Here is a 27,603-nt window from a genome sequence, read left to right as displayed (position 1 = left end):
TACAGTGAAAATTTTTGTCAGTCTGGATTTTGTAATGTCTAGAATAAAATGTATTTATGACATATGATAATTATGTTTGATTAAATTAACACTCTTTAAAGAATAATATAAAATCATTTGGAAAGACAAGAAAAATTTGATTTTAACTTTTTTGGTTTTTATTTTTTGAATTGTGAAATGAATTTTTTGTATTTCTTTTAAAGAAAAACCTACTGGATTAATAGGAACAGCCAAAAAGGGGAGAAAAACATTATTTCACATGCTTAGAAGATGACATCACCTGTAGAAACAATTTGTTATTTAAATTATATCTCATAAATCAGTTCACAGTATGACTTTCTTTAAACCTCATACCTCACTGGCAAACATTTTTATAATTATTCACCCATAGATAAGACTGTTTAATTTAAATTTAAACTGTGTTATATAGTCTTCTGGGAGCTGTAAAAGCTGTAACAATAGCTCCTCTTTAACATACGAATGGTTGAAACAGTCACCAGGAAAATGGCCTATAGTGATCTTTATACAAAACTTTTCATAAGCAGTTTTAAGAATAAGCTACCACAAGTACTTTGAATGTGTTATTTCTGCTGCATATATGTTTGGGCTTCACCATGTCTTAAATTAAAACTAAAGATTTACACAGGGCTATTCAGTTTCATTTTTTAAAACATTCTACTCCAGAGTAAGCTATTTAAACATGGTTTATTTCTTTTTTTTTTTCCTGAAAGGTAATGTTTTATTTTTTAATTCTTATTTTTTATTGTAGTCAATTTACAATGTTTCAGGTGTACAGCAAAGTGGTTCGTTTATACATATACATACACACACACACATATATATATATATATATATATATATGTATTTTTTCGGATGCTTTCCATTACAGCTAATTATAAGAAATTGAATATAGTTCCCTGTGCTATACAGTAGGTCCTTGCATTTAAACATGTTTTTGAAGATGTTTAACAACCCATTTTCATTCATAGTATAAGATATAATGAAATCTCAGAAAAGATTAGGTTTGAAAGTCAAAAAGGGAGCCAAAAATTGTATAAAGTTAAAATACCCTTGAAAATCCCTTAAATCATCCACAAATTATATTAATATATGATTTAGTATGTATTATATGTTAAAAAATTTAGTGGAGGATATAGCTCGTGGTAGGGTGCGTGCATAGCATGCATGAGGTCCTGGGTTCAATCCTCAGTACCTCCATTAAAAACAAAATAAATAAACCTAATTACCTCCCCCCCAAAAAAAAAGAGTTAAAAATTTAACCAATGACTCTACATTTAGAGGAAGAGTGGCATGTCTACATTGTAAAAAATCTAGAAGGTAAAATAATTCTTCCATTCAAGAGAACTATAAAATCTCAAGCAGTGAATTGAGAAATTGGGAAAGAATTCAAAAGTATTTCTGCTTCCTGTAGAGTTTAACTTCCGGTTTAATATTCAGCCTTTGTAACCTAAATATATATTAATATGTTTGATGGTTGAAGCATTAAAGATAGAGTCCTTGGGGTCAAAAGTTGGCATTTAACTTAAATTGATAATGGGGAAACTGCACTGAAGTCAGTTGCCCCCAAACTCCAGTACAATTTAAGAGCCAAGAACACAATTGAATAAAAGTTTTTCACTTATTATTCTTATGTTGAATTAAATGCCCTACAAATTTTTAATCGAAAAGGCCCTGAAAGAATGTATGAGTCCTAGAAATTGCTTTTCTGTCTCATTCAAACTGATGTTTAATTGATATGTTCTGTCAGGAGGTATAATAGATTCCAGCATTTAGGATGAACCATTCAGTAGCCCTGGGATGAAGCTGGGGAATGGAAGTGGGATATGAAATGTTACATAAAGTAAATTTTAACTGATGGGGTATTTTAAAGGGGAATTAAATATTTGAGGGGAAAATCTCATGCGTATGATTGTTTTCATACTATTTTTGTTGATAACATTAGCATTAGAATGATACCAAAAACAGCCACAAATTTTAGAATTGCAGAATCATAAAATCTTGTCAGTTCAGTGGTTCCTAAATGCTGTTTCCCAGATTGGCTATGTTAGAAGTTTTGAAACGTTGATTTCTGGTCTTCATTCTCAGAAACTGATACGTTATGTGGGCTGGAACACTGAAATGTGTTCTTTATTGGGGGTGGGGGGGGCACTTCCACTCACCATCCATTGTTCTGATTGTGTAGTCTGGCTTGGAACCACAGCCTAGTTTTTTCTTTAAGAGTAGTTTTTATTTTATTCAAATTCTTCTCTTTCTATTTCTTCCACTGTATTCTCCTTATAATAAAAGTTTGGACATTTTTTCCAAAGTGAAGCTAACTGGATCAAATAGATTCTGCTTTTAAATTATTTTCCCACTTAGATAGAACTGAAAAAGATACACTACCATGGAGTACCACTGTTATTGATTATGTTTTAAATATTGAAAATGTAGGAAACATATTTATCATATAGAATTCCCAATTTTATTTGTGAGATAGGAATAACTATAACTGTAAATGTCAGTATTTTTAAAAATACGTTTCAAGTGAAAGCTTCCATTGTTTAAAATCAGTTAATTTAGAAATCAAATTAGTATTTACTGCTTAGCAAAAGGGATTTTTTTTTTAAATTGGGTCCTACTACTGAAAAGAGGTATATGAATAGGCAGTATTTTTTTTTTTTGGAATAACTTTGTCATTTTTGTAAAAATGATTCATAGTCATTCTAAAATTTCCAAAGTGCAGAAAAGAACCTAAAAATCACACTAAATTCTACTCTGTAATTCTCCACTCTTTGAATGAAATATTTCCAACCTTTCTCAATTTAAACATATGTATATAACATTACATAAATATGATAGTGCTGTACATGCTGATTTATCCCCTTCTTATTTATTATATTATGGATGTATTTCCATGTTGGTAAATGTATATGTACATTATTTTTAATGAATGCCCAATTTTACACCATTTATAAGAACTACAATCTTTATATTATATTTAACCAGTTTCTTATGGTAGGTATTTAGGTTATTTGTGTTCTTTTTTAATGAAAAAATTAGGATATATTGTTATATATAATTTATGATAGCAATTATGAAAAGTAGCCAAGTGTATAGGAAAAATAATGAAAGAAAATACACCAAGATTAGAATAGTATTTTGTTTGTTGATGAAATTATGTGATTTTTTTTTCCTTTATATTTTACAACGTGCTTGGATTTTCCAATTAGAAGTTGCAGTTTTAAAGTTACAGTTTAATGATTAATAGGCACATCTCTGTATAGTAGAGTCTAAAATTAGGACATATTTAAGAATCAAAGCAACCGAAGTGAGATTATTAAATCAAATAAAGTAGTTATCTGTAGTGAACTAAATATTCATTTGTTGTTGACCTTGAGCTGTCTGAGGAAAAAAATACCTACATCTATACTGTGTTCACAAACTGTTTCTTGTTTAATCACTTTTTCCATGGAGCAAATTCATTTGAAACTCATGATAATATTGTCAGACTAAGAGGCTTAGTGCTAAGTCTTCTGCAGATCTTATCACACCAACTTTTTGGTGTAGTTTATCCACTTTAGTTTTTTTGGAGATATATTCTAGTTGGCCTGCATTCACCATAACGGTATGAAATAACATATATTTTTGTTTCATTCCCTCTCCTACTTCCTAACCAAAATTTTTTTTTCTTTTTTTTTTCCCCCATGAATGCCATGATATGTTTTTGTGATTATTTTGGTCATCATAGTGATATTTTGATCTTCCTTACATGTTGGGCTATGGGAAGGGTGTTAATATAAGACCAAATAACATACATTCATTACATAGAAATTTCAAACTTAGAAAAATAGTAATATAGAAAACATTTATTTTGCAGATGTTCGGTTACTGCTTAATAATGATAATCTTCTCAGGGAAGGAGCAGCCCAGTAAGTATTATATATTATATTAAAATAACTAAAGTGCCATAGGAAAAAATATTTGAAAGTGTTAAGTACTAATCCATGAAATGGATATTTGCACATCAACTTCAAATATATAACATATATGTACTAAGTTAGATTAAGTTTTACTTTTTGTTAAATGTTTGACCCTAATAAATTTTTGAGGGTTTAGAGCTTGTTTTATTTAACCATAAATACCTTAGATAGTACAGGACACACATTTACTTAAGAAGTATTTACTGGATTTGTGAGTGATTCAGAGAACAAGACAATTCTAAATCTTAGTACATCATCTTTGGACCATTGACCACAATTATGAATTGCTACAACCATCTTAAGATTTCAGAGAAATGATTGGTTCTCTTCCTACTCCCACCTCCCTAAATAAGGTCTGGGGACCCATATTTTAGGCCAACTAACTCCATTACTCATTTGAAAATGATGAAATTAAACAGATTTTTAAGTACCTTACAAAGTGTGTTTTAGTATCTATACAGTCACCTGCTTTCATCCTTGTATACTACCCAATATGTAAAATCCTGAGTAATGGGGGAAGGTTGCTTTAATTCTATTTTTGTAATATTTAAAGGCTTTATCAAATAAATCTGTTCTTAACAGTTAATCCTAATGATTGTAGAGGCTCAGCAGACTTCTAGGCATATCAGATTTTGCTTCTGACTTAAATTCCTGTTATTTTTTCCCATTTTTTAAAATTGAAGATAGTTGATGTAACTTACTTTGTAAGTTACAGCTGTACAGCATAGTGATTCAATATTTTTAAAGGTTATATTCCATTAATAGTTACTACAAAATACTGTTTATATTCCCTGTGTAGTCCAGTGGATCCTTGTAGCTTATTTATTTTATATGTAACAATTTGTACCTCTTAATCCTCACCCCTACTGGTAGCCACTAGTTCGTTCTCTATACCTGTGAGTCTATTTCTGTTTTATCATATTCACTAGTTTGTTTTATTTTTTAGATTCCACATATAAGTGATATCATACACTTACTTATTTTTCTTTGTCTGACTTACATCATTTAGCATGATATCCTCCAAGTCCATCTTTGTTATTGCAAATTGCAAAATTTTGTAATTTTTTATGGCTGAGTAGTATTCCACGGTGTATATATTTACGTCACAGTTTCGTTATCTGTTCATCTGTTGATGGACACTTAGGTTGCTTCCATTTCTTGACAGTTGTAAATACTGCTGCTATGATCATTGGGATACTTGTGTCTTTTTGACTTAGTGTTTTTATTTTTTTCAGACATATACCCAGGAATGAAACTGTTGGGTCATATGGTAGTTCTATTTTTAGTTTTTTTGAGAAACCTCTATACTGTTTTTCATAGCAGCTGCACCAATTTACACCAGCCACTCCACATCCTTGCCAACATTTGTTATTTGTGTTCTTTTTAATGATAGGCATTCTGACAGGTGTGAGGTGATAATCTAGGTGTGAGGTGATAATCTCACTGTGGTTTTAATTTTCATTTCTCTGAAGATTAATGATGTTGAGCATCTTTTCATGTGCTGGTTGGCCATCTGCATGCTCTCTTTTGAAAAATGTCTATTCAGGTCTTTTGCCCATTTTTTTAATTGCCTATTTTTAAATTCTTTTTTGATATTGAGATGTATCACCTCTTTATATATTTTGGATACTAACTCCTTAAGGTCTTATCATTTGTAAATATTTTCTCCTATTCAGTAGGTTGTCTGTTTTGTTGATGGTTTCCCTTGCTGTACAAAAGCTTTTAGGTTTAATTAGGTCCCATTTGTTTATTTTTGCTTTTATTTCCTTTGCTTTAGAAGACATATCCCCCAAAATATTGCTAAAATGTATGTCAGATTGTTCTGCCTGTGTTTTCCTCTAGGAGTTTTATGGTTTCCAGTCTTACGTTTAGGTCTGTAATCCATTTTGTATATATACATATATACACATATGTGTGTGTGTGTGTGTAGTGTTAGAGACTGTTCTAATTTCATTCTTTTACATGTAGCTGTCCAGTTTTCTTAACACCGCTTATTGAAGAGACTGTCTTTTCTACATTGTGTATTCTTGACTCCTTTCTAGTAGATTAGTTGACCTTAAGTGGGTGGGGTCATTTCTGGCCACCCTGTTACATTGATCTATGTGTCTGTTTTCCTGCCAGTACCAGACTGTTTTGGTTACTATAACTTTGTAGTATAATCTGAAGTCAGGAAGTGTCATTCCTCCAGCTCTGTTCTTCTTTTTCAAGATTGTTTTGGCAATTCAGGGTCTTTTGTGTCTTTTTATTTTTTAAATAGCAATTTTTATTTATTATTTTTTAATTGTGGGAAAAATATACCTAATATAAAATATACCATTTTAACCCTTTTTGGTTGTACAGTTCTTTGACATTAAGTACATACACACTTTTGTGTAACAATCACCACCATCCCATCTTCAGAACTTCTTTTTCATTTTCCCCAATTGAAACTCCATACCCTTTAAGCAGTAATTTCTCATTCTTCCCTCTCCTCAGCCCCTGGGAACCACCATTCTATTTTCTGTCTGTATGAACTTGACTTCCCTAAGCACCTCCTACAAGTGAAATCATACAATATTTGTCTTTTTGTGACTGGGTTATTCTGTTTAGCAGAATGTCTTCAAGGTTCATCCATGTTGGAGTATGTTGTCAAAATTTCCTTCCTTTTTAACACTTACTATATACATATTCTACATTTTGTTTATCCATTCACCTGTTAATGGACAGTTGGGTTGCTGCCACCCCTGTAATCATTATATTAAAGTGCTTGGTAGAAATCAATTTACTTGATATCTTTGAATTTAGTTATTACTTTCTGAGTAAATGGCCTCTTCTAAGTTCTTTAAACCTAGTTAAGTTATATATTCAAGTAAAATTAATTTTCTTTATAATAGCTTATAGCATGTTGACAGAAGTCTTATGGAAATAAAACATACAGCATTTATGAACTTTTAACAGCAGCACTCTCAAAGTAAACCTTTCCTCTGAGTTTTCTGTGGTAAATAAATGTGTTGGTTGTTTCATGGAGGTGTAAAAATCAGTGGATTTTTTTCAGTTAAGACAATAAGAAACTTCATTTTTTGGAAGAAGAGTTTTTCCCCTACAGAATAAAGTTTAATGAAGGTTGGAGAAACACTCATATAAGTGGTATGAAATAGTCATCTATTTGACTCAAAAATGATGAAAGTATTGAAATTTTAATTTGTCCAAAGGAGTATTTATCTGATGATGGTTGTTACATTTAAATAAATTGGAATTTGTTTTAAAAAGAGATTGAAATATGAATTAAATTTCTCTTTATTGTGGGCCAAATTTCAAGGACAGTCCTTGTCCATGTTTCAAGAGGTATATACATTTAGATGCTTGATATTCTGATCTTTTAGGGAAATGAGTCTCTGAGGAAATCAATACCTAATGATAAAACAAGATGTTTATGGTATGACCTCAAAAAAACATTAAAATTTTCAGTAGAATCTTCAGATTTTCTTGCATGTGATTATACTCTCAGTGAATGATGGCTAACTAGAGAAAGTATTGATTCTTTTTGTTGACTTCAGGAGTATTCCTTGTATAGAATTTCTCAAAACTAAATATTCATCCAAATTCATTTTGTAGATGTCTGAGAGTATCTATGAAGTACAGAAATATGCCTTAAGTCATTGACTGACTTTAAAATTATGTTGCTCTTATTCACAATGAACTTCCTATGCAAGCAAAATAATGTTAACCACTCTTCCCTCAGTTGTTCACTAGACTTGGTCTTGAATTACATTTGAAATATCTTCAAACCTGATTTCACCCTCAGAGGATAATGTATCACATATCATTGAGGCTGTCCAAAACTGTATAACATAAGCTTGGAAAGCATTGTAAAAACATCGGTGTGTCCTAGTGGCAGTTTCACCAGAGTAAGTGCATAGCCATAGTCCTGTTGCTTCTTCAATTAAATGTTTTGATTTTGAATTTCTTTTACACAAGTACATCTCTTTCTCTGTACTTCTTTTCCTCCTACCTTTTCCCTGTTGCTTTAACTCTTTTTATCTCTTTTTTTAAATTTAATTTTGAGAAATTGAAAATATTTAGTTTTGAGAAATTCTTCCTTTCTATAAGGGAAAAAACATGGCTATTATTCTTAAGAGTGATTCTAATGGGACATCTTTACTAAGTGCATGAATTCAGTGTGTTTCATAGAAAAATTAGATATATTGAAGACTTGGTACTCTCAAGTGTAGAAAACTTTGAAATATCCAGAAATAGCCTTTTATTCAACAGACATGAATGCCAGACTTCATCATGATAATGAGACAAATAAGCCTCTTAGGGATTTTCCAGTGGAGAGTCAGACATGTTCAGTATCAGGCCAAGGGAAATAAAATATGACAATAGAAGTAATATCAAAGGCCTTTGGAGCCCAAAGAAAGAAATTTTTAATTTCTATTTAGAGGTGGTTTGTGAGCTGAGTTTAAATGATAAATAGAATTTGAATAGTAAATAAGAGAAATGATGTGTCTAAACTGAGGGAAACACATGGTGAGAAGTAAGATATAAATCACTAATAGTAAAGAGTGTAAAAGATCTAAATACAGGAATAGGTGAGTTAAAAATGGATGATTGGGCTACAGAATTCTACAAGGGCAGAGAAATCATTGTTTTCACTGTGTCTGGTAGAGTGCTTAACACCTGAATATTTGCATGGGTGGAGGGGTGGGTGAATGGATGCTGAATGGTTGGATGGAGTAAGTTTTCTGAACTGGACGGGATTTTGGAAGTCATCTAGTCCAAACCCCTCTTCTTACAAATGAGGTAAGTGCAGCCCATACCAGCTAATAACAGGGTTTGAACAAAACTCAGAAATTCTCTTAGATATTCTGACTTCTAGGTTCCTGCTGTAATTGTCACCTGTAATTTAACTTGCTTTGAACATTTAAGATAAAATTTTACCTATTTCATGTTCATTGTCTACTTTTCAGATTTTCTATTCTTCCACCATTTCCAAATTATAAATGGACTGGGTTTGATATTATAAGCAGTAAAAGGCCTAGGACCAAATTATTATCTAAATTTATTATTTAAATATGTCTTTTACTGGAAAATGAATCCTGAATTCTAAATGATTTAGAATTTTTGGTTTAATCTCAAACATACTTTTGAGATAAATTCATTTAAGGGATAGTAACTGCCTGGCTATGTTGAGGCTATTCCTAAGAAAATTACAGTTTTAATGAATTAAGAAAATCTCCCTTTCCCTTCATGCATTTCTGTATTTGTCACCATCTTTTTTAACATGCAGTGTCAGGAATTTGACAGGTAGTAATTTAATCCTACTTTGCTATTTTTACAGTTACTAGTCTCCTCGTAACGCATCAGTGATGCTTTCCTCAACCAAACATTCCTTTCTAGGGAAGACCCAATAGCTAATACCTGAAAATTCAGTGGATTTCTTGCCATCCAGAGTAACTTGAAAAGCTTCCAAATAGATTAGATTTAGAGATGTATTCCTAAATTTTTTAACTCTCAATATTTTTCCTATTAAGTGGAAGAGATTTCCCAGGTTATAGATTTAATAAAATACAGTGTGATCTTCATATATTTTTACATAATTTTTTGTTCTATGAGAGTTTTTCCTGTAAATGTATTATATAATTACATAATATATTATTCTTTACTCTTATGAGAATAGAGAGAGGCTTTAATCTTGAATCCATCTCGTCACCATTTCCTCGTTCAGACTCTCAGCTGTTCTGACATGGACGTTTGCCTAAAGATAGCCTAACTGCTTTTTCTGGCTCTAGTTGCTCTACCGCCCAATTGTCATACACACTGCTGCCAAATTAATCTTCTTTGGAAGTAGTTCTCAGTTCTCTTTTCTCAAAAAGCTTCTGTGATTCTGCTTTGCCTCCCAAATGAAGCAATTATTCCATCATGCAGGGCCTTTCAGTTCAATTCAGTAAATATAACTGAACACCTGCTATGTGCCAAACATTGAGCTTGGTGCTTTCTATGATGTTGGACCTAATCCATCTTCTCCTCATGTATTTTGCTCATCCTGGTCCCTGTAATTGAAATACTCTTTTCTTTGCAACCCTCCAATTTCTGTAAGACCAGAGAGCCTACCCATTATTTCATGACTAATTTTCAGTATCACATCCATTATGAAATCACTCCTATTTCTCTTTTCTTACCCTTGCTTCAGCAGAATGTAATTTTTTAAAGTATGTATTTTACATGATGTTTTATTGGTCATTCTCTTATGGTATTTTCTACTTTGTATTATGATTATGTTTATCTGTTGTCTCTCCTATTCAATTGTAAGCCTTTTAATCTGTCTGATTACTCTGTATCTCTCACAGCATTTACTCTGTTTCATGGTATATTGCATGCTAAACATATACTTAAATAATTGGATATATATCTTATAGGTGGCTAACCTTTACTTTCAGGATTGAATGAAAAGACCAGTTAAACTTACTTATTTAATTTTTCTGAACATTGAAAGCTGGATGTCATTCATCAGTTTTAAAAATAGCCATATCTGTATATTTTTCCTTAGTATAAGATCAATAATGGAGAATTATAATTTTATTTAACTTGTCATGTGCAGTACAGAAGACTTATTGACAAGTGAATTATTTGTGATTTTTAAGAACATTAAATATGTAATTTTAAATTATTGGTGTTGTTCTTTTTTAGTGCATTTGCACAATATAACTTGGACCAGTTTACTCCAGTAAAAATTGAAGGCTATGAAGATCAGGTATGTTTCATATAAACACAGAATCTGGCTTTTCTTTGTTTCATTTATAATGGTTAGTGCATCCTGCAAGAATTGTGAAGTGGTATGTTTATATATTTAAGAAAGTGTTCGTTTTGATCATAGTCACTTGTGGGCAAAGTAATTGAACATTTAGGTTTTTTTGTTGAGACCAATAATGCTATTAGCAGAAAGTCCCTTTTAGAGATATTCAAATGTAATTCTTTTAAGATTTTAGAAAATAATTGCTTTAAATCTACTTTCTTGTTTTTTATAGGAAAAAAAATCAATCCTATATTAATCCAAAATCTAGAATATATATTAGTAAGATTTATATCATAATTTGGTTGCTCTGGAAATCTACAGTTCTTCATGTGAGTAACTTAGCATTTAGTAATTATTAAATCTTTTCCTTCCAAAGTGCAAGTTGGAATTGCTAAGCAGAAAAAAACCACAAAAAGTCACTAGTATTCTTATTTTAAAATTTTTTTGGTTTAAAGTTACTAGTAATTGAACAATGATTATATTCATATTATGCTAAGCACAATTTATATAAAACAATATAAAGAACGAACTGGTAGGTAGAATATGAGAGTAGTAACAGTTAGTTCTCAGTGGCTAATTATATCAAAGCGTGGATTTGGCTTTGCTCATTATGTAATATGTAGTCTTGTTCTGGGGTTAGGAGACTAGACAGAAGATGACTTGTAAATAAAGGAAAAAATATAAACTTAGATAGATAGGGACATGTTTGTGTGTTATATACACACTACACACATATAGAGAGAGCCGTATAGTGTTTCATTTTATGAATCTCCTAAATTTATTTTCTTTCTTGGGAGATTTTAGTTTTTGATTGTTTTTTAAACTGTTATAAACGATGCTATGTTGAACATCACTGTACCTCCAGGCACATTGTTTTGTTAAGGTGAATTCCTAAAAGACTTGCTGAGTCCACAGAATGCATCTTTTTTAAAATGTTGGATAGCTCCCAAACTCATTTTATGAACCTAGCATAATTTGAATACTTAAATCTAATAAATATTAAACAAAAAAGGAAACTATAATAATCTCATGTATGACTATAGATTTTAAAACTTTGAATAGATACTAACAAATAGAATCCAGAAATATATCAAGAGAATAATATGCTAAGATTAAATAGAATTTATTACAGGAATGCAAGAGTGGTACCATGTAAGGCAATATATTGGTCTTGTCAATTAGCCAACAAATAATAAAGAGAACACAGCCTTATGATATATCAGTAGACAGTGAAAAAGGATTTGAAAAATCCAGCAGCAAGTCCTCATTACAAAAACCCTAAGTAAAATATGGATAGACGAAAACTTCCTAAATATATAGACTGTTTAATGAAAACCAATAGTAAATATCAAAAAAGTAAATAGTTAGTATCTGCAAACACTAAAATAATTTTAGTTAACATAGAAAATTAACTAGATGTGTCAACTTATTATCGTTATTATTTATCACAAATGGAAGCGTAGTTAATAAGGCAAGAGAATGAGAATTCTTAAAGCTTTGAAAAAGAAGAGGATGCTCTTAAGCGTCATGATTTATATATTTAGAAATACTGAGAAACTCCCATAAAATTAACCTCCCAACCAAAAACAAAAAAACCATTAGACTTAGAAGAATTTCATGAGATGTCTAAACTTAAGGTAAGTATACAAAATGCATTAGCTTTCCTCTGTTGTGGCAAGTAATCACCTTTAAACTAGAAGTGGTTGGAGGAGCAGGAGTTTTCATTTTAAATAGAGGCAAAATTGTACATTAACCTAAGAGTAACCTTAACAGGAAATGCGTGGGATTTTGAAGAAAATGGTGCTTATCTTCTTGAAACACATGAAACAGGAACTGAAGAAATGGAAAACACACTAAATTCCATTTTGAGGTAGAAAGTTAAATTATTTTTAAACTAAATATGAATTTAATGCAGTTTGACTAAAATCCTGATAGGTTTTTTTAAATTGGTCACAATTTTCATAAACTTTATGTGAAAAACATGCTTGAAAAAAATAAGAAAAATATAAGAATGGTGAGAGAAAATTGCCTTGCCAGATAGAAGATGCTTTTAACAACCAATGTAAAGTCAAATCAGGGTGGTATTGTGTAGAGTAGACAAATAGATCAGTAGAACAGCATATCAAACCAGAATTTAGTACCAGATTCATGAAAATTTTTATACATGACAGGATTATAATTTAGACAGACATATATTGAAAGATATTGGTATAACTGGTTTCTATCAACTATATTTACCAGTTTTCTGTCTTATACAATATACAGAAATAAATTTCAGGTGGATTAAAAATTTGTAGAATAGTCTAGAATTTTAGGAGAAAAGAGTCTGCATGTACAAGGGCAGGGGAGACCATCTTAAATAAGACTAGAAACCTAGAAACTATAAAAGATGGGCATTTTGTTACATACCAATTATTTTAACTGTAGAATAAAACAAATACCTTAAACAAAGGACTCATAAATTAATATGAGAAAACCCAACCCAAATAAAAAATATTAAAAAGATTTGCTCACAGAAGAGAAAATGACCCACAAACATGAAAAGATATTTAGATCTCTCCATCAGAGAGATGTATTTGAAGTAACAAGATATACTTTATACTCATAGTAAAGGAAGAACTGTTTGCCTATTGATGGTGATACCGTGAAGGGAAACATATATCATATATTTTTCGTAGAAATGTAGATTGTCACAGCCATTTTTGGAAGTAGTCTAATTATGTATTAAAAATTAAATCTATAAACCCTTTTACCCACTGTTCCACTGCTGAGAATCTAAGAGAAGCATCCAATGGAAATAAAAACATTACTGTGTTAGAATATGTACAATAATACTTACTTCAGCATTTTTGATGTGCCTGTCCCTCCCCACAAAAAAACAAAAACAAAAAAAAACCAGCCTAGAAATAAAGAGATGATCCACTAATAGTGTAATGGCAGAAGAAATTATATTATATTCACATCATGGGATATTATGCAACATTAAAAAGAGTGGTGAGAGGTTTACCAGTTGAATTTGAAGGATTTGTATAAAGTGTTGATGTTGAAAAAAACAAGATACAGAAAAATATATATGCATGTGTGTGCTTTTTCATTCCATCCTTACAAAACAGTGACCAAAAAAACCCCTGTATGTGTGTGTATGTATACATAGATGTGTATATATTTATCTGTGTAGGGTTATATGACTGAAAAAAATTTAGAAGGATACATCCTGTGTTTGCATAATTTACATCAAAGGGATGAGGGAGTCCTGACATAGGTATGTAGTCACAGATTGGGAGAGTTGCATGGGAGGGAAAAAGGGAAATTTAAAAAATAAAGCACAAAATGTCAAATTTATGCATGTATAGTTTAAATGTATATAAATGAAGAAATTACATTTTTTAAAATTTAAAAAATGAATTGAAAACAGCTTGTCAATGATTAGGTTAGTAAAAACAGGCAGCGATAAGTACTTAACAGTAGATGAGACTGTGGACCAAGAAGTAATGTAAGACACACTGAAGAGGATTCTCACTGGATTAAAATCACTCCCTTGTAACCATTCTCACTGAAGTTTTCTTAGTTTTGTGAAACTGAAGACTGATAACAGAAATAGTAAACTGTTCCTAGTTCTCAAAAACAAACAAACAAACAAATCTGACTCTAGTAGTGTGTTAGAAGTTGAATGTTGAATGTTCACCAGGTAGCTGGATGTTATATTGGGAGAAAATCAGATCCACTGATCTAAGCTGAATGAGAGTAGCCTCATCGTCTTTATAGTCTACTCATTTGAAGTATTATAGTTGTGCCGTGTATTTAAACCAGTTGCTTGGAGTAGAATTATAGATTTAAGGGAAAAACTTAAGTGAATTTATATTAGTATATCAGTATTTAATGCTGTAATAAATACTTTCTTCCCCCAAAATTTATTGCATCATTGAAGGTATTGATAACAGAGCATGGTGACTTGGGAAATGGGAAGTTTTTGGATCCCAAAAATAGAATCTGTTTCAAATTTGATCACTTAAGAAAGGAAGCAACTGATCCAAGACCATATGAAGCAGAAAATGCAATTGAATCATGGAGAACTTCAGTAGAAACTGCTCTGCGAGCTTATGTAAAAGAACATTATCCAAATGGGGTCTGCACTGTAAGTCATACAATATGTACTTTTTTCTTTTGTCTTATGTAAATATGACAGTGTTTTTGTAACATCTCAAAATTTACAGTAACTTACAGAACTGACATTTTATAACTTGACATTCCTTTTTTTTTAATTAAATGTTTCTAAGAATGCTTGCTTTTTTTTAAAGAAACTCTAAATAGTAAATATATTATGATAGCTGAAAATGGAAAAATAGTTGTATCTTGAATTAAATCCAAGTAGGAATTCTCATATATTGATTAGAGGAGCATGATATGGTGAGATTCTTTAATCTCATGTTCATGACTCACCTCAGTAAGTTTACTTCCAACTTGTTTTCATTTTTACAAGATCTTAGAACAAATAAAATTATTTGTAAGTGGAATCTTGTCCACATGTGTTTTATAGTCAAATTTATTATGTTTTTGTTTTTTTCATGTGGTTCTTTCATAGGTTTAACCAATTTTTTATTTACTGGATAAAATATGGTAGAAAGTAGGAATAAAATCTCTTTCATAAGATTGTTTGTACCTAAATACGCTTTTTAGCCCCACATTTATGCTTCTGTGATCTTCTCCATAGCCAGAGTGATCTTTTGAAATGCAAATCAGATCATGAAAATCCCCTCCTTGAAATCCTTCAAGTGTGAAAGATTGCACATTGCACTTAGGATAGAGTCCAGGCTTCTAAACATGGCTTTTCAGGGCCCTGTGAACCTCACCTCTATCTGCCTTTCCAACTTAAGCTGGTCACACATCCTGGTTTATACCTGCTGTCCCAACATAATTATTAATATTACCAATAGCCACCCCATTTCACTCTCATAAGTTCCCTGGTTAGGACAAAAACTCATATTGTTCCCTTAAGGATCTAGTTCTTAATAATTATTTTAGAAGTATAGCAAGATAACCTAAAATACCTTACAGGTTCTTTCACTTATAACCTTGTTGATTAGGATTATTTTGGAAAAATAGCTCAAGAATAAGGTGATTAGGTTGAGTTAGAGAGTCCTCGTTTGTTCTGAGGGGATTGAAAGGCACAAGTTACTCACCACTTTTAAAGCAGCAGGCAAGAGGTGAAATAACAGTATCATACCATCACAGGCATTCTCTTAACGACCTTTCTCAGTTGTAAGTAAATAAACTTTCTCACGTCTATCTCAATACTTTTTTAAATGACTAGAGAAATGGCAATCCCTGAGACTGGAATAGAAGATGATAATCACAATCTACATTCAGTTTTAGTTTGCATGGAAGCAACTAGATTGGTGTCTGTATGTTTAAAATAAATTATCTATACTTCTTATGATACCTATGTTTGGAATAAAAAGTATGGTATGTCTACGGTGTTTATGAATGTTTCAGAATACAGGGGTTTTCTTCCTAATAAATTATAGTTCATTAATTGTGAGCTCTTTTGTGATTCAGTAAGAATCTGTGATTAGGTGTACATATTTAAATACTTGTTTTTCTAGCTACTATATTGGAATGATGACCTACTTTGTATTTTTTTAATATGCTCTTGCCAGAGTGCTATACAATTTTCAGTATTTTATAAATGTTTAATGTTGGACATTCTGTGGCCCTAAATTCACTCTTTTGTTTATTTTCTTTACCAATAAGGTATATGGTAAAAAAATAGACGGACAGCAAACCATTATTGCATGCATAGAAAGCCACCAGTTCCAAGCAAAAAACTTCTGGTAAGTTAAAATTTTGTGTGTTGGGGGATTTTGACATTGCTTGTATTTTTTGTAGTTTTTGCTTTATAGATTGGGCCAATACTTTGTTTGTGTATGATTGACTAAGAACAATATAATATAAAACTTCAGCCTTTTGATATAAGAAGGGTATCTGTTCCATAATCAGCCTAATAATTAAAAGATAGCAGTAAATTCATTGATACTCAGTGAGAAGAATGTGGGAAAGTGTGGAGTGTTTTTAGAGACCAGCAAGCAGCATCCTAAGGGAACATGTGTGGCTTTGAGCAGACCAGTTGGCAGGCCCATATGCCCATTTGGGAAGGGGTTGTTCCTGAATGAGACTTAAACTGGGGGAGGAGGACAGAGGTAATTATAAAGTAAAGAATATCAATTTTTTGTGTGTGAACTTTAGTAACTCTAAAGTAGATGTTTTCACGTGGATTGCTTTTTGCTTGTTGGCCAGTATAAGGAAATAATGACATGTTTTGTACACTGAGGCAAATTACAGTAATGCTTTATAATTTTTGTACAAATCATTTGATTATTCCTTGTAAACATTCAGTCCCCCAAAGCACTGACTTGCTGTATTAATCGTGGACCTTTAACAAGTTGTTAACGCTTTTTTATTCTTAGACAAGACCTGTTATAAAATTCTGAGGTTATCCAAGACTTTATAAGTCTTGAGTTGAATTGAATGAAATCTTTACTTTTATCCCCCTTTTTTGATAATATATGCTAAGATCATCAGAGTAAATGTGGTCATAGTTTTACCTTTTACATATATTACTCTTTGACGTGTGAGCCAAGTTGGTTGGTGATGCTCTTGAGGGTAAAGTAACAAGTATCAGTAACCCCTGTGGACCAGTTCGGTCCATGGCTCAAGTTTGGTCATGGTTTGTCCCACTTAACCATCTCAGAAATAAGTGCAAGTTTACAGGAACACTTGGAGAAATGCAGAATCATTATCACCAAAGGAAATTTGTTCTGTTTGTAAACATATGTTTTAATAACAAGCTGCATTTTCCTAAAAATGTTGTTGTACTAAGTTACTTTTATGGATTTAATATAAATGTAGTGTCTTCATTTTAGGCCTAAAAATGTGTAGTATTAATTTACCAGTATCCCAAAAAAATAAATCTTCACAAAATTGCCCTTAATTTATGCTATTTGTGCCAGGATATATAAGATCAATCTGGCTGAGACTGAACTTGCTACTGAGTTTTAGTTTAAAATATATTGAGAAGTGTAATAGTAAGTTTACTAATTAGTTTTTTAACATACAATTTTTTTAGCATTAGCATATATAAAATGAAAATGATGTCCTTGAATTTTCTAGTCTCACTATTTCACTTTACATACCTGAATTTTTTTTGTAAGCCTCTACTTTGAACATTATGTCATTGAAGCCAAAAAATCACTTCTGCTTTTTGAAAAAGATAAATTTTATATTGACATTCTAAAGTGCTAGACATCACATATCACAATAACCTCAGTAAAATCTAAATATTTTGGTACAAAGAAATTGCTTCAGTTCGCTTCATGTGAGATAGAATAAAAATCAGAATATACTAGTCACAAACATTTCTTAGATTTCACTAGGGACATTCTCTTCTTGCTCTCTCCCATTTCCCTAACATCTAATAGTATTGGGGGCTTAATAAATATTTGTTGAATAAATACACATTTGTAATTAAAGCATTAACAGAAGAGAAGGGAAGATACAATTAAAGTCTGGACATCTTGACTGTTTACTCCATTGATGAAGGGGTACTATCTACTCAGTGCCATTTATTGTTATTGTATAGTAAGGCCTTTGGAAGGATCTTTTGAAACAGTTCTCAAATTGGTACCATTACTTGATTTGAAATTTCCTTTTCTCTTTTTTTTTTCTTTTCACAATCAGTGGTGATATATGCATATTGTCTATCATGATTTATTATAATCAGAAATGTATAGCTTAAAACTCACTTGTACTTGATACTAGTAACTAAATAAAAGGAATAGCTTCATTTGGAATCATGAAATAAAAATGAATACATCTTTTTCCAACCAAACTTTAATGGATGATTTTGGATGCCTTACTCAAAATCAAAACATGTTATAAAATTCTCTTTTATTTTCTAGAATGTATAAATTGTTCCAATAATAGTACTTTTCAAATGGAAAGTGTTAACTTTAGATATGAGAGTGCTGTTATTCTCTTTCATGATTGGGCAGACTGCAAGAATATTGAAGGGAAACCAGAAGCAATTTCATAGCAAATCCAGTATAATGAATGATCTTTTCACTCTGTGACTACTTCAGAAATACACACTGTTAAAAAAAAAACCTAACAAGTGTAAGTTTGCATATCAGAATATGTCTTTGGCATGCAAAGAGCAAACAGAGGTTGAAAGAAAAAGAGTTACTATGAAAAGGCTGACAGAAAAAAAATAGATATTCATTATCTGGTAGGCAAAAATGAATAACATACCTCTTGTTTGCAATATCTTGATTTCCTACCGTGAATATGTATCAATTTGTATACCAAAAATCACATCAGGATATAGGAGGAGGATGTGTGTGCCTTTTATGTAGAAAGTTTACACCTAAAATTGGACAAGGGAAAAAAGAAATCTGACTCTTTAAACTCTTTACAATAACCCTTCTCTTTCCACATATCAAAATCTCCTTAAGAATGTTGTATTCCTATCTGCTTTCTAAATTATTTGATTCTTCATATCATTCAGTGAATGGTAAACTGCACTGATTATGTTTATGAAAGCCCTTGAGAATCTGAACATTTACTCACTTTTTCTTAATTAAAGCATAAGTGAGAAAGTTGCTGTAGCTTTGAACTGCATTTTAAGTCTTAGCTTTAGAATTCTGAAATTGCATCCATTATATAGGTCCTTTCTTATCAGTAGAGTGAAGATTAAATTAAATGTGGCTCATGGCTGAACTTAACCTTTTGATTCTTTTGAAAATTTCACTGATTAAAAAATAAATGTCCAGCATCTGTCCCCCCACCCTCTCTTACTGTAGCTTTAAATTTAAATCTGGAACTTAAAATTTATTCAAATTATTTTCCCTACCTTATTTACAGCTGCTGTTTTTATTTTTAAGGAATGGTCGTTGGAGGTCAGAGTGGAAGTTTACAATCACTCCTTCAACCACTCAGGTGGTTGGCATCTTGAAAATTCAGGTATGAAATGAAAAAAATTTGTTTGCTGATCTCTAGATGATTCTGAGCAGAGAAACAGCTATTTAATATGTTTATGTTTTCATAGTGCACAATAGTCATTTCTTTTTCACATCTTTGTTTTGAGATAATGGGAAAAACAAGTAGTGCTGATTTCATTCTTTTAAATAACCTTGCAGTTCATTCCCTAGTCATCAAAAATCTGCAAGGATAGCTGACAGGTTCTAAAAACACAGCTAAAATTAGATGCTAACATTTGGTCTGCTCTTCATACAATTTGTTCCTCCAAGCATTTTGTGAATTTGAGTTGTGCTGTTCTGTCTTTTGAATTGGGGTGCAGTTGAGTGACATATAATATTAATATATGTGTATGTATAGATGTATAAGTTTATATTTTTATGTGTTTATTAATACATGTATATATTACATATATCTTAAGTATCTTCTGTACTCATATTTGACTTATTATATGAAATCCACTAGAATTGAATTCTTTGACTCTTAATGTAAGCTCAAATGTTTATATAGAAGAAATTTGGCAACTAAAAGAGGATTTGAAGTGGGGAGGGTATAGCTCAGTGGTAGAGTGCATGCCTAGTATGCATGAGGTCCTGGGTTCAATCCCCAGTACCTCCATTAAAATAAATTTTAAAAAAATTTTTTTAATGATTTGAATATAAATATTACTAAATAAGTGAAAGAAAAATACTAATTTCTTTCTGTCTTGGTTCACTTATTTATTCAATACATTTGTTGTTCAACTATCATAAAGTTGTTGTGCTAAGAGCCATGAAGGAGTAAAGATGAATCAGATGCTGCTGCTCTATCATCCGACTCCAATATACATTATGTCTAGTCTTATATTCTATCACTTTTATGTCTTGACGTGACTGTGCTTTAGAGGCTAGAGAATAGAGGTAATGAGCATAGATTCTGAAATCAGATTGCCTGAGTTTGAACTCCCAGTTCTTACAGTTTTTAGTTGTGTGACATCAAGAAGTCATTTAGGCTAAAAGAAGAAAACAGCAACAATGAAACAGCTTATATGTTTGAAGATTAGTTAATATGGGCGAAATGATTAGAACAGAGCCAGACATAAAGTGCTCAGTGAATAGTCGCCATTGTTGTTGACGTTATTCTCTTCAGTTAGGCCTCAGTACCTCCCACCTGGATAATTTCTGAAATGGGACCCCCTTTTGAACCAAAGCTTGTTAAGAGCCAGAATTGTCTTGTACTGTCTTCAGCACTTAGCAAGATGCCTAGCATTTTAATGGTTACTTAATTTTGTTGAATTGTTAGACCCTTTGCCATCTCCTAATCCATTTTTTGCATTGCCATCAAGAAAGGCAACTTTTTAAAATTTAGATCTACATATGTTACTTGCCACTTGAGACCATACAAGGTAGTCCAGACGTATTTCCATGGCATAAAAGGCTCAAAGTTGGCTCGTCCCGTACCTGTGTATTTCGCCAGCCAGTCAGTCCTCTCCAGCCTACGTTCCATTCCAACCTGCAAGCCTTTCTAAAGCATTCTGTTCTTCAGGCTCAGTTGTGTCATCATCCACAGTTTACTTGTTGTCATACTCATTTTACTAAACCCAAGTGCAATGTTGCCTTTTTCCTGAGGTTTGTTTTTTTTTTTAAGTCTTAGAGTCTGCAGTATTACTAATGTATTTGGTACATGCCTCTTACTATTTTGTGTTGAAATACGAGGTCAGGGACTATCTTTTTAAAAGCTTTGTGTCCCTAGAACCTCCTGTAGTAGTAGTCATGTATAATCACCCAGTTAATGTTTATTTTCATGTCTTTGAATTTGAGGAATTAAATGGTTGGTGGAAATACACAGAAAAAGAGTAGGGTTGGGAAAGAAGTATTGTGAGTTTGATTTTGGAAATCTTGAGTTTAGATACCAGTAGAACATCAGTCAGGTCAGTGGAGGACTTGCCTGAGTAACTGCAGGAACTGCTACCTAGTTCTTCACTAGGCTGAGCACAGGAAGAGGCTTGCTGGAGTTTAAAAGGTCAGGAGCTCAGCAGAGAAGTCTAGGTTAGAGCAGAAATTGGTAGTCATCTGCACTGATAACGATTGTTGAAACTTAAGGATCTTGATAATTCCTATAATGTAGTTTCTATAAATTCTTTTTCTAATAGGTTCATTATTATGAAGATGGTAATGTCCAGCTAGTGAGTCATAAAGATATACAGGATTCCCTAACAGTGTCTGTAAGTAATTAATTCCAAAATAAAGTTGAAACAAATGCTTCTGTGAATTAGAACAGTTTTGGAATTAACATTTTAAGTAGTTTTTCTGCTTCAGATTAAAGTATTTTCAAATAGATTAAAAATGGTAAGTAATTGGAAATTTGTACCTAACTTTTTAGCAGCTTTATTTAAAGAGATATAATTCACATACCATTCAGTTTACTCATTTAAAGTGTAAAATTTATTTTTTTAGTTTATTAACAAGATTGTACAACAGTCACCACAGTCTAATTTAGAACATTTTTGTCCTTCAAAAACCCTGTACCCATTAGCAGTCACTCCCCATTCCCTCCCACCAGCCCTTTCCTAAATCCCTCTCAGTCCTAGGCAGTCATGAATCTACTTCCTGACCCTGTAGATTTTCCTGTTCTAGACATTTTACATAAGTCGAATCCTACAATATGTGATTTTTTTTGTGACAGACTTTTTTTCATTTAGCACAATATTTTCAAGGTTTATCCATGTTGGAGCATGTATCAATATCTCATTCCTTTTTATTGCCAAATAATAATCCTTTTACCGGATTTTATTTCTATTGTATCAGTTGATGAATATTTGTAGTTTTCTACTTTTTGCTGCTAAGAACCTTCATGTACTATTTTTGTGTAGACATGGTTTTAATTTCTCTTTGGTATGTACCTGGCAGTGGCATTGCTGGGTGTTTAACCCTGTGAAGAACTGCCAGACTGCTTCCAAAGTGGCTGCCCCGTTTCACATTCCCATCAGTTGTATATGAGGGTTCCAGTTTCTCCACATCCTCTCCAAAACTTACATCTGTCTTTTTTATAGCCATCCTAGTAGGTATTACGTGGTATCATATTGTGGTTTTTATTTATATTTTCCTGATGGATAATGATATTGAGCATCTTTTTGTGTATTTATTGGTCATTTGAGTATCTTCTTTGGAAAAACATCTTTTCAGATCCTTTGTTTCTTAATTGGTTATTTGTGTTTTTGTTGTTGTTGTTATTTTTTGCTTATATATTCTGGGTATAAGTCCTATATCAGATACATGATTTACAGATATTTTTTCCTACTCTATGTGTCTTTTCATTTTCTTGGTAGTCTCATTACAGAGATTTTAGTTTTGATATAGTCCAGTTTATTTTTCCTTTAATTTCTTGTGCTTTTAGTATATTAATAGAAACCATTGACTAACCTAAGGTCATGAAGATTTACTCCAGTGGTTTCTTCTAAGAATTTTATAGTTTTAGCTCTTAAACTTGGATCTTTGATCCTGTATTTAACTTTTAAACCCTATTGTATGTTTTTTTCCTCTATATGGATTATGGCTTAATGAAATTTTTCAGAAGTTCAGCTTTCAAATTCAAGAAATTTTGAACTTGGTTTTGTTTTCTGACAGTTCTTTTACACATTCTTTTTATTGCACATGTGGCTGTTTCTCTTTGGAATTTTTTTTGTCCCAAGGATATTAATAATATAACATGTTAACAGTGACATTTTTGGTAAATATTTGTGTGTTGTATATGTAAAAGCACTAGTATATTATAAACATCAACTGCTAATATTCAAAATTAGCTACCCTACAAGAAAAGATTATTTTTAATTTAAGAACACTTTTGATTTAATACCAAGAAACGTGTGAATGTGTTAGACCAGATGCTACCTGAAAAGAAAACTGAAATTTTTGGATTTTTTTTCTTCTTCTTCTTTTATTGTTTTTTTGTTTGATTGTTTTGTTTTGTTTTGTTTTTCTTCTCCCAGTTTTTCATTAGCATTTAGGTGATTTCTGCTTTTTTGCTAAGTGGTACTCTTCTTGCAAAATTTGCCAGTAAAGATAATTAGCCATGTCTGGTTTTCCAAGAGACATTGTATTCAGTATAGTTCTATATCATGAGTATATATGTATTACTAATATTGGTGTAACAGGTGTCTTCTTTGAAGAGCTTGACATTGAGAAAAGATTCTTAAGAGAGATTTATCTACAAAATTACAGACAATGGAGTTTTGAGATCTGGTCATAGTAATTAAACTTGACTATATTCCAACTTGTGTGGAGTGTTTTAGGAATTACTTTTTCCATTTATCTTAAAGGGTTTTCATTTTCATTTGTTGTTTTGGGGCAGAAAAAAAATGCACCCATTATATAAACATAAATATATATGTATAAATAGATATAAATAATATATATAAAGTATGGTATTAGATAATTTTACATTAACACTATTTTATAAAAAGGTCTCAGTTTCCATTAACTTTTACTGTAAGGAAAAAAGCAAAGAAACGTCTTATATCAGAATGGTTAAAAAAAACATTTTCCAGAAAATATTTAAACACTAAATTCACCTTAAACTTTAACATATGCTTTTTCTAATAGGTAGTATTTTTGATATGTATCATTATGGTGGTAAATATTGTTTAGCAAATATTTAACAGTATAGTCATTAATTAGCAATATATGATTAACAAGAAATTTATGACTAGCTTCTTACCTGTAAAGATTATCTGTTGGAATGTGTGTTGAGTGTTATAATTGAATTTTTCGTAAATGTATGTTATTAAGATTTTACTTTCTTCAACCAGTGAAACTGAGACTATGCTCATTCTGTAGACTTTTAAAATATTTTTGCCTAGTTCCCCTTGGATTTAGAATGATTGATCTTACAGTATTTTCCCTTTGTCATAATTACCATCTGAATTATTTAGCAAATCATTAACATACTGACATACCTATTTAAAAATAATAGTGGTACAGTTTTAAATTACTATTTCATTTGCTTTTGGTTTTGTTTCTCATTCAGAATGAGGTGCAAACAGCAAAAGAATTTATAAAGATTGTAGAGGCTGCAGAAAATGAGTACCAGGTATGATTTTCAAAAAATATAATCTATATTTGCATGTGTATAATGGCACTAAAATTTTAATTTCATTTATGATCCTGGATTTTTTTCATTGTTTCACTAGAGTAAAATACAGTCTTCTGGGCAGGTGGGGTTGGTTGTTTGCTTTTTGAAGGGTAAACTTGTGAAAATGTAGCTAAAACTCAGTTTTAGCCTAGTGTAATTTCTGAGTATTGGTCAAAATATGCCAAGATTTTAAATAGTTATTTAGTTTCTGATTGGAAATTTTAATTTAGGAGGTGTTTCCCAAAGCATTTGAATTATGTGTGATCTGTTTAGATCACATTTCATTTTGTACTCTGCTTTTTACAGTCTTTTTCAGCTTCTAAACTGCAGTCTTGAATTTAAACATTTAATTTGTGGATTGGACCCGTTTCCACTCCTTCCAAACAATTGTAATTTATAAAATTGTTCTGAGAGAAATAGTAAAATAGATCCAAAATGACACACAGATAATAAATCTAATTTGTAATTTCATTTTATTAAATTTAATTATTCAAAATGATTAAAAGCTTTTTCTTTTAACTGCTTTTAAACAGCTTTAAAAACCATATTGAGGTTGTTATCTGACTTTTTAAAGGCAGTGAAACAGGCTGCTTAAATAATGGCTTTTGCTAAAATATTTGTCTTATAAATTATTCTGTTTCTTTTATTTCTTTAAACTTTCAACTACTGTTTTTCATAGACTGCCATCAGTGAGAATTATCAGACAATGTCGGACACTACTTTCAAAGCCTTACGTCGACAGTTGCCAGTTACACGCACTAAGATTGATTGGAACAAGATCCTTAGCTACAAGATTGGCAAAGAGATGCAGAATGCATAAGATGAACATTGCATGACCGGATCATTTTAGTGTCTTTGCGTTTAAAAAAAAAAAATCATTGCAAAAGTATTCGGAACTGTCAAGCTACCCAGTCAGATGGGCTGTTGCCATTTAAAATCACTGTAATTAATTAGTTTGGTTAGACCACAAAGCTTAGCTAATCAACCATTTTTTATTTCTTTTGTTCAAAGGAGATTGAAAATCAGTTTAGTTTAAATGTCTTTTACTTTGTGTTATGCCTTTCTTTCTTAAAATGAAGAGATGATTCCTCTAGTTTAATGTTAAAAGTTTTGAAAATGTTTCAAAAATACTTTACTTACCATAACCCTGAAATTGTTGTCTTTTGGCTTATGAAGTGGGTAACTTTTGATATTTGCCCAGTTCTTTTTAATGGGGTTAGTAATGGACACTCTAGTTTAAGGTGGTTGATGGATTTAGCCATATATGCTGCTAAAGAAATTGTCTACCTTTTCCCCCCTCACCTCTTTCATTTATGTAAGATTGGGATTAGAGGGAAAGCATTTTCTATATCAATTGTGTTTAAGCCTTTCAAGAAGGTTATTTAGCTAGCTTAGTGTTTAACTAAACTCTTTTTAAACAAGGCCAAGGTTTAATGCTGTTTTGAGATTCTGAATTAAATGAAAATACTTATTTCAGAAATGCATTTAATGCTTTTTTCTTGTGACAATTATGCAAATTAGCTTGAATTCCATATGTCCCTGAGTTATTTTTATCATAAAGCCACACATGTATTATAACAAGGCAAATTGTAATATATATAATCCTGAACTCATGACCATGTCTCAGTTTATTTTTTTTCTTGGATTGAAAAGTAATGAAATTCAGTGTGACATTAAAATGAAATTTTTCCTATTTATTTGAGTATAAAAGTCACTTACCAGTGAATCATATACTATTTTAAAATACTTTCTTTGGATATTTGTGATTCTTAACTGGTTGTAAATTAGAACAATTGGGAGTACATATGGTGTGCAGTTAGAGTCTAAATTTTTCCATTTTCCTATGCATCATAAGCATGTTTGTAATGTTTTAAAAAAATACATTTTACTGATGCTACAGGAATTTTAAGCCTGTGGTGAAAGTATTTACTATAGGAAAGGTGGATTTATGGTTTCATTCAATTGAGTATTGCTAAGTATACTCCAGTGGAATCCTTTCCTCACATACTCCTACAGATGTCTGGGCCTGGAAATTTTTTTAAAAAATACCACTTTTATTATGTACAATAAAATATTTCATTAGCTTGAATTGTATAGACTTAAAAATTTTCTCAATGAAAGCATGTTTAATTTCTTTTTTAAAGTCATGACTGGGCTTTGAGAAAAAGCATTGAGAATATAATGTAAAATGATTACTTTCTTTGTTAATTTGTGTTAACTTAAGCTAGGTAAACAGGGAAGCGAGGACATGAGAGGAGGGGAGGGATGGTGACAACGTGACACAGTCAGTGGATTATAGGTATGTTTAGAAGGAATGACCTGAAAATGTAGGAAGTGGAGGTTAGAGCGATGTGCTTAAAATTGAGAATTTAAGGAGTTACACTTAGCTGTTTTGACAAGTATGACCAAGGGAGTGATTGGCTAAAGTGGGAATGGAGAGGAATTGAGGAACTGTGAAGCCTGGGTTTCTGTGGATATTGAAATCAAGAATTACAATAGAAGTAAGTTTTTCTGACAAGTATTTTTCCAGGCTCTCTCTGATATACATTTGTAATACATTTGTATGAATTAGATAAATCTATAATACAGATATTCATGAGGTTTTTCCTCATTTGGAATTTTGGAAATTAAAATGGGGACAGTAGCACCTAGGGGGAAAAAGGTATTCTGGAAGTTCTGGTTCATTACAAATGTTCTTGGGAAGTGAAG

At 31.4% G+C, this 27,603-nt stretch overlaps 1 protein-coding gene and 1 non-coding gene across 3 annotated transcripts in view; both read left to right on the top strand.

Moving 5' to 3' along the window:
• Positions 1–26,983, top strand: part of CAPZA2 (capping actin protein of muscle Z-line subunit alpha 2) — a 50,449-nt gene extending 23,466 nt beyond the window's left edge. For both annotated transcript variants that reach the window (XM_072964623.1, XM_072964622.1), the window contains 8 exons: positions 3,878–3,929; positions 10,650–10,713; positions 14,684–14,890; positions 16,507–16,586; positions 19,692–19,770; positions 21,917–21,988; positions 24,790–24,852; positions 25,574–26,983. In XM_072964623.1, coding sequence (XP_072820724.1) covers positions 3,878–3,929; positions 10,650–10,713; positions 14,684–14,890; positions 16,507–16,586; positions 19,692–19,770; positions 21,917–21,988; positions 24,790–24,852; positions 25,574–25,714 — 758 coding nt within the window. In that variant the 3' untranslated portion in view covers positions 25,715–26,983. The remainder of the gene's footprint in view (positions 1–3,877; positions 3,930–10,649; positions 10,714–14,683; positions 14,891–16,506; positions 16,587–19,691; positions 19,771–21,916; positions 21,989–24,789; positions 24,853–25,573) is intronic.
• On the top strand, positions 20,331–20,403 carry TRNAT-AGU (transfer RNA threonine (anticodon AGU)). Its single transcript has one exon. It is a non-coding gene; the product is annotated as a tRNA-Thr (tRNA).
• Positions 26,984–27,603: the final 620 nt, after the last annotated feature.

The sequence above is a fragment of the Vicugna pacos genome, chromosome 7, assembly GCF_048564905.1.
Source record: "Vicugna pacos chromosome 7, VicPac4, whole genome shotgun sequence".
Taxonomy (NCBI): Eukaryota; Metazoa; Chordata; class Mammalia; order Artiodactyla; family Camelidae; genus Vicugna; species Vicugna pacos.
The sequence above is the reverse complement of the archived record's forward strand: the minus strand, read 5'-3'. Positions and strand labels throughout refer to the sequence as shown.